The following is a 10,576-nucleotide window of genomic DNA, read 5'->3' as shown; positions in this document are numbered from 1 at the left end:
TACTCTTTTAGCGCCCCGTATAACCGAGTGTTGCGCTGCCGTCGCCAATATTTTCCTCTCAGTTCTCAGTACGTTCGCGAGTGGGAGACAAAGCGCACTTCAGAGGGAGTTTTCCTTCGGAAAACCGTGGTGAAAAGTGTTGAGTGTCGTGAAAAATCAGTGACGACCACGTGCGTGCGTGAGTGAGATTGCACGGCGTGGGTGAAACACCCCAAATCTGCGTCATTTCTCCGAGAGAAGTTACTCTCTCTCTCTCACAAGATGCTGTTCTCTTGGCTGGCGGAATTATGCGATTTGCCCATTGATTTGGTGAGTGGAAAGATGTGAAAATGCACAGGAGATATTCTTGACAAGTACACCCACGGAATGTCCTAGCCAGCTGGTCATTTTGGCCCGCGACAGAGCAGTAAAAGGCCTGAGAGAGAGAATTTGCAAGAGAGCGCCATGTTGCCAAAAACAAAAACACCGAGGAAAATTCCCATCTTCATGGTGTCATAATCACGCGAAAAATTGCCATTTTCCTCTGAGAAAACCCATAATTTTTCCACAAATTCCCTCCTCAGAGACATGTTGCACGAAAATTTGTCACGAGTTGAATGGAAGATGAAAATTTCCAATCATATCAGGACACTTTTTCCGCGGATGCCACAGATGGGAACCGCCTCGTCGGCACATTTCCCAATTTGCCGGCACCGTGCGACCCTCACACCACCCCCTGAAAATCCACCCAGACTCATGCCGGGGATTTTCCACCCTCTGGTGACCTCTTCGACTCCGTGTGGGTGGGATCACCACCCAGAGAGAGCGAGTTTGACGCGAAAATCACTAGCTTGGGGGGCTTTTCCCCCCTTTGAGGAGCGCCTGGGATGGGTTTTTCCTCGAATTCCACCCCAACACCTGTCTCGGTGATTTTCCTCCGCTGAGTCGCCGTGAGTTTCGCAAATTTCGCCTACTTCGTGTGTAATTGAAATTTGGCCAATTCTTAGTGCAAAATTTGCCCCAATTATTGCCCATTTCCGTGAGGAGAGGCTCTTTTGGTGCGATGGGTGCGTCACACGTGGCCAGAGATTTCACATGGGATTGTGTACATGTCATGTCTGTAAATCCGTACTTAAACTAGGGCTTGACTTTACTGCTTGTGATTGATCAGAAACGACTTAATAATTATTCCATTTCGGTGTCTTTAATTGACAAAAGTCAGGCTGTGCAAACACTTAAGAATGGCTTAAACCAGATATAATCAAATTCAATAAGTTAAGAAATGCTCAAGCACATTAAAAACTTGAACTTCTCTTCCTAATGATGAGTTTGGGTAAGAAATAGTTCATTATTCAGTTGCGACAGTCGATTTCTTAGAAAACTTGTTCGCATATTTCCAAATTTGACTCTCTATGGCGAATAGGCACATTTAAGAAGAACGATTTACTCAGCTTGCTCTTTCCCACTGTTCACATTTGTAACCATGTGAGCACTCTTCTAGTAAGTAAATTCATCTCCTTGAATTGTCATTCCCATAAAATATTTATTAATTTCGCTTGTTAAAATGCCATCAATTGATAGCTATTCTATAGGGTCGGAGATATTTGCACCTTTGCCCCTAAAAAGAGTGCTGAAATCACCAATACATCCTCTTGAGCCCACCTCGTTTGATACCTTATCGGCTAATTGTGCGGGAGAGAATCACTCTTCGGTGGCGTGAGGCGAGAATGATGACTCAGGAGAGTGCTTGCAGTTTATTTTTTAAAGCAAATAAGAACATCACACCACCGGAGACGAATAGAGCGGCGGAGAGTTCATTGTGTTTCCCTGCATTCTAATTCCGCTGCGTTTGTATGCCTAAAGAGCATTTGTCTGCAAATTGGTATTTTACAGTCGAGGGAAAAAATTGCTTTTTCACTTTAGAATTGAAAAGCAATGAACTCTTGAGGTTCTTTTCCTTCCTCGTGCGGACATTGCTTTTGTAAACACAATTTTTCACGAGAATTTTTAACATAGCTTAAGTGAATTGGTCTCATTAAAATGAGATTCACACTTGTTGGCCACACAATCTTACGTAATTCATTGAAAATTCCCAGAGTCTCGCGCAGACTTTGGCCAAGAGTGCAGAGGAAAGGTGGGAAAATCATGCTTCAAACAGACGTGCTTTTGTGTTATATTTGGGTAGAAGAGTGTATGTGAGGAATCAAGGTGAACGTGTGTAAAATTGAGAGAGATTTTATTGTGACTTCACAGCATAATGTGTTGATCTTGAAATACACTTTTAGAGGGCATCACAATTATTCTCAACTAAATAGACTACGTTGAAAATCTCCCACAGTCAATGATGACGAAATTGTAATGATCAGACGTCTCTGTGTATCATACGAATAGGGGAAAAATAAGCGATAAAAGTCATCAGTTTAGTGTGAAAAATGGTCAGAATTGAGGGCAAGAGTATAGTTAGATAATAACGCGTGATAAAGTATACTTTCATCAGACAAACATCCATAAATTGAAATAAATTTTCTCACATTTCTTTGTTCTTCGGTTTTTTTTGGAGTTGTCCTGCGCAAAATGAATAGATAAAGAATGACTATTTTTGCAAGAACCTAGTAGATTTCATCACTGATACAGTGTGTTTCGTATAAGGTGTCTGACTCTTTTCTTTATTGCTATTTTTCCTATTTTATCACTGAACGACTTTTGTAAAATTTTCATAAAATTACTTGAATCATTGGAATATGGTTCAAATTTGAAGAAATCGTACCCAAAATTGAGCAATATTGTAGTGTTAAGAAATGCTAAGTAGAATCACAAGCGACCTTACTCACTGATTTCAAAACATCAAGACAAAAACATACTGTTCTCTTTAACAGCTCATTCATCAGTCTCTCTCTATTCGCCAGTTTTAGTCATACGATCGAATGATTAAGAATGATTATGCGCACTTAAAGAGGAGTGTTCTTTGTGCAGGAAAAACTCCGGGGCAAGAAGCGATGATTTTGCCATTTAAGAGTGAACCCAATTGGGTCGGTGGCACTTAACAAAACTTCTATGTGGAACCCTTTCTGTCACACTGGCGATGACAATGGCTTTTCCGGGCAGAGAGACAATAGAGACACTTGAGGAACTTTCCCACAAGTGGAGCGACTGCAAAAGTGTGTTTCATCAATGTGAGCGACCTTCGGCGCTCCAGCAGGGAAAATGCAAGAAAATAGCGTCATCTTGAACAATATATTGAGAAGGTGCTTGACCACAAATCATCGCCTTCTTTTACCGCACTTCTCTTGTACAATTGCACAAAGTGCTGTTGTGCAATTTGTTGGGCGGGATTTTTGTTGTTGGTGAATAAAAGAGAGATTTACAAAAAAAAAAAATGCATTTAGTGAATGTGCTGCACCAGAGTGTTGTTTTAGGTAAATGTAATGTGAACACTTTTGCGTTCTTGTTTCATTATTCCTCTCCATGCTGTTTCTCTGTCGCCGATATTCCACAAATGGGGTAAATTTGGGTGACAGCAATATAGCATTGACTAAAATAACACGAAGAAAGTCATGAAGAGAGTTTATTACACGAGTAAAGCTAATCGTTTTCAGTCTACCTTTTGCATTTTTCCCGCGAAAAGGGGGGAAAAAGCTTTTAAGGCCAGGTTGTCGAGCCTGAGGAAATTATCGGAGGGTGTATTTTTAGACGGAGAGTGAATTTGCCAAACAATTGGCCGGATATTGACAAGATTTAGGTTGAATGTGCTCGTCTCTCGTCCTGATATTAATCAAGTCAGGGGCGCAGGGCGAGTGTTGATGTTGAGGAAGTGACCTTTTGCAGTGTCTAGCCATTTGATTGATGGCCTCTGTGATGTCCTGTCGGCAGTCAGTCGGGTGTGAGTATTTAAAATACACAAAACAAACGAGAAAATCTAGCGTAAAGAGATCAATATCAGATGATTTGATTGTTTCCTTCGGGGCAGCAGCAAAACATTGCAATATTTGTCGTATCCGGAAGTAAATAGCGTAGGAATTCATAAGCTAAAAATAATTACAATTCTGAAGAAAACAAGGTAGTAAAAAAAATGCTAAACACTCACATTATATGGGCAAAGAATATGAAAACAGAGAGCAGGGCGAGAGAGAGGGAATGTAATGAGCCGAATAGCTCAAGTCCAGGCTTTTTTGGTCATTTTCTGATAATGTAATCTAGAACGAAGCAGATCATTGAGTGCGGATTTTGGTATAAATAGCCATATCGTATCAGAGGAGCGTCGAAGAATTGAAGATAAGTGCTCGATCACAGACTTACAACATGACACGATGATAAGGCGGGTTTTTAAGTGTGGTGTGGAGAATTGATTGTCATAGTTTTGCAAATCATTTTCAATGTACATTATTATTATTATCTTAGCAGAATCCGCTTTATAAGTCAATTTTTTGTCTCATCGCATTTCTCTGCTTTCATGCTGTGATATGCTATGATTAATCTGTCTCTGGGAATTGATAAATTGAAATCCCGAAGCTAAATAAATTACCTTCGAGTCAGATATTTAAAAATTTACCTTAACCCACATTTGAGCTGAACAGATATTAGATCCGGATTTATTTCTGTTTATCTCTGTGTGTAAATTCCGACTCGGTACTGTACAATAAAGCAGAGCCAGGTGTATTTTGTGAAAGGGGAAGAGTTTTTTGGCGCTTTAGAAAGGCTTTCAGTTGGATTAAAAAATGAATGCTTATCGTTCTGGTGTGAATGATGGAAAATTTTATGGATAATTGCCAAGAGAGTTCTCCGCGCGTCTTTTCGAGCCAGCAAAAACCGATAAGAGGGCTTACAAGTGGCATTAACAAAGGAATTATTGTATCATGTGAAATTGTTCTTTATGCAAATGTTTTGTGGATTTATCCAATGTGTCATTGGATGTCTCTTAAGAGGCATAAGAGGCATTTTCTCCGCAGCGTCCGTGAATAAAATATGAGGACGAAATGGGAGTTTTAGAAGTGACGCTTCACGACACGTGTGAGGCCATTGAACGCATCTTTTAGTGGAAAATTTCCATGATTTAACCTTCAACCTTTTTTTCCTGGGGAAAATGATATGTTTGCACACCGAAAGTTTTTCTGTTTCGGAGAGGACATTATTCAAATGGTTCCGTCGTAAAAGATGTGATGCAGTGTCGCTGTGGCGTGAAAAACATGGTTTTAAAAAGGCAGAACATAACAGCGACTTTCTTGTGGAGGCCAAGAATAAAGAATGATGTCACGAGTTTATATCCAAAACAGTGAATAATTTATTTTTGCTTGTCTCCTCGTCGGAGCTTCTTTTAAGCTTTACACAAGTTGTTTAGGTGAAGAAGAGGAGAGAGAGAGAGACATGAAAGCAATTGAATAAAATGGTCACAATTGGATTTTGTCGAGTGTCAGTGAAATTGTCGAGTGAAAACCTGAAGGGACACTTTTAAGACTTTAAGTAATTTTGTTAGCTGGATAAAGACCATATGGAGATAAGCATCTAAAAAAAAACATCAATTTTCGTGCTTTTGTGTTTATCAAAATCGATTCTCAATTGAGAATTGACTTGGAAATCTACTCCGAAATGAGGTCTCTCTGTATAAGTCTATATTTGTCCTCTTAACGTGTGGAGTTTTGAATGCAACAAGAGGTGATTGTCGCTTCAGTGGCTGGAGAAATCAATAAAATTGCATAAAATACACCCTGAATGGGGATTTCAGTGAGTCTCTGATGGGGCTTTTTCGTCTTGGTTATGCGGCAAAATGTGCCAAGAATGCTTATTTTTGCCAATTTCAACTATATGGCAAAAATGTGCTCTCTCTGGCATTTGTAAGTGATTCAAAATACACACTAAAATGCTCCTAAAATGAAAATTACATAATATGCTATTCTTTAATGCATTTTGCATTGAAGCCACTCTCTCTCTCTCTCTCTCCCTCTCTCTAGTTCAATTTAGTTAAGTGAGCACAATTTAAAGATTAATGAAAAATTGTGGTCATGTCAGTTGAATTTTCTCCTCTTCTAACTGTATCGCAAAATTGGATCAAATCTGTTTCATACGGAGTTTGAATGCAGCTGAGCAATGATAGAAATGATTTCGGGGGCTGATAGGATGGGAAAAGGGGGAGTGAGCGTGTCATGTTAATTAGCTGAAGATTACCTGTGCTTCCCTCCCATCAATTATTCCGTGATTAAAAGTGCCCTGATTGACGGACACTGGGGAGGAGATTATAATTGCTGTAAAATTGATATTATGGCTGTTCGCGTGTGAATATTTAATGTTTCCACGCGAGCATTGGCTTCACATTGCACTCCTCTTATCAGTTAACTCGTGTGCTCCTCCTTTTTCTCATGTTGCTGTTTATAGACAGAGAGATTTTTGCACCCAATTCTCACACATTGCTGTTAATTGTCTTTGCAGATCAACTTCCTGATTAGTCAGTGTTTGGCTCTGTTGCTGGCCTCGTTCTTCCGGTCTGTGTTGCACCCCTCGAAGGTGTCCGCGGGCATCCGACATGTCATTTGTTTGGTGCTGGGCCTCTTCTTTGGCTACTTCTGCTTCGGACAGCAAGCCATACACATCGCCGGGCTGCCAGCGGTGTGTTATATCGTGATCCGCACACAAAATCCACAGATTGTGCAGCGATTGGTGATGATAGTGGCCCTCACGTACTTGTCATGCATTCATCTGCATAGGCAGTACTACTACTATGAGTCCTATTCGCTGGACATCTCGGGGCCCCTCATGATCATCACGCAGAAGGTCACCAGTTTGGCCTTTAGCATCCATGACGGCTTCACGCGGGAACAGAAGGAGCTCACCAAGTCGCAGCAGTATCACGCGGTGCAGAAGCTTCCATCCGCCCTCGAGTTCTTCTCCTATGCCCTTCACTTTCAGGTAATTGGGATTTATAGGCATTTCAGCATGAGAATCTGATGGCAATGTAATTTATCGTCCCTCTGAACGCACGCAAAGAAGGGCATGGTGGGAGTGGAATAATTGATAAGGGGGAGTATGAGGAAATTCAATCAAGAAAGTTTTAGGTTTTATTGAAAGATTGCCCGCCCGTGGAGAAGAATTTCGTTGGAGCATACATTAAGCAATCTTTTCCTACCACTGCAGGGCATTCTCGCTGGTCCACTAGTCTTCTACCGTGACTATGTGGAGTTCATTGAGGGCTATCACATCCTGAAGCACGCTCCAGATGCCCCCTCGGCCATGAACAAATCCAAGTGGTCGAAGGAGATTGTCCAGGAGCCGTCGCCGATGAAGAGTGTAATTAACAAGGTGGCAGCGAGCATTGTCTGCGCATACATCTTTATGAAGTTCAACACGATGTACTCAATTGACACGATCAAGGAGGATGAATTTATAAACAACACAAGCATGGCGTACAAGTTCTGGTTTGCCATGATGGCCACAACAACGAGTAGATTCAAGTTCTACCATGCATGGATATTTGCTGATGCCATTTACAACAACGCTGGCATGGGCTTCAATGGATACGAAGCGGATGGCAAGTCCAAGTGGGATTTGATCACAAACATTAACGTGATTGGGTTTGAGTTTGGCACAAACTTCCGCGATTGCATTAACAGCTGGAATTTGGGAACAAATCGATGGCTCAGGATGATTGTGTATGAGCGTGTGCCAAAGAGGTATGGAACTGTGCTCACCTTCGCTCTCAGTGCTCTCTGGCATGGATTCTATCCTGGATACTACATTACCTTCGCCAGTGGTGCGCTCTTTGTCATGGCAGCACGCTCTGTGAGTCCATAGTGTGCTCAACTTGCAGTTGATTTGTCTCATAATAATAATTCATGTGTGTTTACATGCAGGCTCGCCGATTGTTCCGCCACAGATTCCAGAAATCTACATTTGTTCGACGCTTCTATGATATTCTCACGTGCTTTGTGACAAGATTCTACATGGGATACGCTACATTCCCATTTGTCATTCTTGGATTTAAGGTAATACAAATTTCTCCATCTTGTTCTGTTGATGATTCTGTTGGTTTGACGGTTTTGTTGTTGTGTTTCCCAACAGGCGAGTCTCACTCTGTACCTGAAATTTTACATGTGCCTTCATGTGATCGCCCTGGTGACTATCTTTGTGCTGCCGCGCTTCATGCGGGGTGAGAGGACCGCGCGGAAGGCTGTGGCCGTGGCGGAAGAGTCGCCGGCAGTGAAGCAGGTGACAAAGCAGGCCGAGGCGATGGAGGAACGCAATGATCCGCTGCCGGAGATGGACAGTGACGCGCTGGCGTCAGTGATAAAGAAGAACTTGGAGATGGAGGCACGCAATTTGGAGGAGTTTCTGGAGAAGAAGGCCAAGGGCATCGTGGAGCTGAAGGAAGATCTCTGGCAGGAATTGCTATCGCCCGAGAGTGAGCTGAGGCGACGCTATCCGGACGGAGTGACACCCGAGGGCGGTGTTGATGCGTTCATCAAGAAGGAGATCAATGCTCTCAACCAAGCCGTACAGCAGGCCACCGTCTTGCCGGCGGTGCTCAGCAATGGGCATGCCAAGTAGGTGATTCCCGCGCTTTGTCGCTCTCCTCCTGAGTTCACAGAACACGTGGCTGTTCTCTCAGCATAATAGATTCCGAATTGTGTGGTGTTGTTGTGGCGGAAAAAGCAAGAGATCCTTTTGAGGAGGCATTTTTCCAGTGTATTTGTTCGTATATAATTGGGATATTTTCTTTCTAAATCAATTTGAGACTGAAATGAGACTAATTGTGTAGGAAGTTTTAAAAGCATTGACATTGGAAGATTGAAGTAATGATGACAATATTGAAGCCTCAAATCTCGTTGTTTTACTTTTAAAATCTCTCTGCCTTTCCATCACAACATCTGAACGCTAGAAGGAAGTGTTTAGTCGTAGTTATTGCTAAAATTAATAACTAGAAACGCTGTTCTGTCGAATTTGGGGTGAGAGTGTGTGCAATTTTTCGCCGTGATAGCGTGAGAATTGAATGATAAGCGATGTGACAAAAGGGGAATTTTGGCAGTTTATTATTTGTCCAAAATGTGATTAACCAGACGAAAAGATGGCAAGAGAATTGTGCTGAAAGAAAATGTGCAAAGTTCTGTATAAAATGTATTGAAGAATGTTTTTTCTACTATGTAAATTTGTTAATGTTTTTCAGCCATATGAAAATCCCTTTCGGGGGCCATTCAATTCTCACACGCGACAAGATGATGAAAAAGAGGACAGATAAAGCAAAAAAGAAAATGGAAAACCCTAGAATTAGAGATGAGGAGAAAAATACTTTATAGGTTTTGTGAGCTAATTTTTGTGTGGTAAAGAACATCACATATATATTTTCTTTTTTATAAATAACATTTTGTGAGTAAGGTTTTGTTTGCGGAATTGTGTGTAATTTTGATGGAATGTATTTCCTTCTATTTTATCAATTTTAGTCCAGGATATAAAAAATCTGTGTGAGAGTCACAAAAAGTAATAGCCGAGAGTAATATTCTAAACAAGAAAAAAAAAGAGAATCAAGCAAAATATTTAAAGGGAGAATTCTAGTCTAGCGTTACAGAACTTATTGAGAATGAAGACACTATACACCGAAATGACACTGTTTTTATGTGTAAAAATCATCTAGTTTTCCAAACTTAATTTGCCAATTTTTCACAGAAAAAAAGAGAGGAATCTTAAACATATCTTCCAGTTTTACACTTTACTTTCCTTCCGATATATTTCGTAGTCTTCCCACCAAAAGTCCCACTGGAATTTGCAAACAAACATGAAAACTCTGCTTTGGCCTATGCAATATTCAGCATTTCACCTCCGCGTGCTATTGAATTATTCAATTATTCTTCCGGGACAAGGCAGGAAGTGGGCGAACATATTCCCGGAAAGTGGGGAAAATGTGTGCCTCCTGAATATTGCATTGCGCCAGATTCAGCATTAAATTTGTTGAAATGGTCAGTGGAAGGCGTTTGATGAGTAAAGCGCGACCTCCACACAATTGGTGTCAATATTAAAAAAGAAATGTCAGAAAAACCAGCCCGTCTTTTAGCTGAAAATCCCCCTGAAAAATCCAACGAAGCGCCACAGAAGATATTTTAGCAAGAAATAATTGCACTTTTTGTACAGATATTGGATGTTATTTTCTTTCCTTAATTTCTCCTTTTTTATGACATCATTTTTGTCACACAATTATATTCTCTAAACATTGAATACACATATTTAAATATTACATGTAATTCTTACTCTTCTATGTAAGATTAAAGAGGAAAAAAAAGAAATACAAGAAAAGAAGTGAGAAAATAGAATGTGAAGAGGAGATAAAATTTGAGATATTGAGCTGTTTTCAGCTTCTTATCATTTACAAAAGAAAAAAACGGAGAGATGAGAAGAAAAAGTTGAAATATGACATTGTAATGGTAAAATCTTCCTAAAGTTCTCCAAAATACAATTATTATACACAGAAGAAGAAGAGAAGTCTTTCATTTCTTCACTTTTTTTTACCCTTGCTTCCTTTCTTTGTCCATTAAAGGAACCACTAAGCAACTAAATTAATAACATTGGCCACTGATTAAAATAAATGCTCTTTCGTCATACCTGCGATGAGAATTGAAATTCT

The 10,576-nt window shown here is 40.6% G+C and overlaps 1 protein-coding gene across 1 annotated transcript; it reads left to right on the top strand.

Moving 5' to 3' along the window:
* Positions 1-81: 81 nt before the first annotated feature.
* Positions 82-10,426, top strand: LOC132264303 (lysophospholipid acyltransferase 6). The gene is made up of 5 exons (XM_059764438.1): positions 82-309; positions 6,400-6,876; positions 7,102-7,746; positions 7,818-7,949; positions 8,026-10,426. Exons 1-5 carry the CDS (start codon positions 262-264, stop codon positions 8,509-8,511), a joined length of 1,788 nt encoding a protein of 595 aa, XP_059620421.1. The 5' UTR covers positions 82-261; the 3' UTR covers positions 8,512-10,426.
* Positions 10,427-10,576: the final 150 nt, after the last annotated feature.

The sequence above is a fragment of the Phlebotomus argentipes genome, unplaced genomic scaffold, assembly GCF_947086385.1.
Source record: "Phlebotomus argentipes unplaced genomic scaffold, Phlebotomus argentipes genome assembly contig_32, whole genome shotgun sequence".
NCBI classification, from domain to species: domain Eukaryota; kingdom Metazoa; phylum Arthropoda; class Insecta; order Diptera; family Psychodidae; genus Phlebotomus; species Phlebotomus argentipes.
The sequence above is the reverse complement of the archived record's forward strand: the minus strand, read 5'-3'. Positions and strand labels throughout refer to the sequence as shown.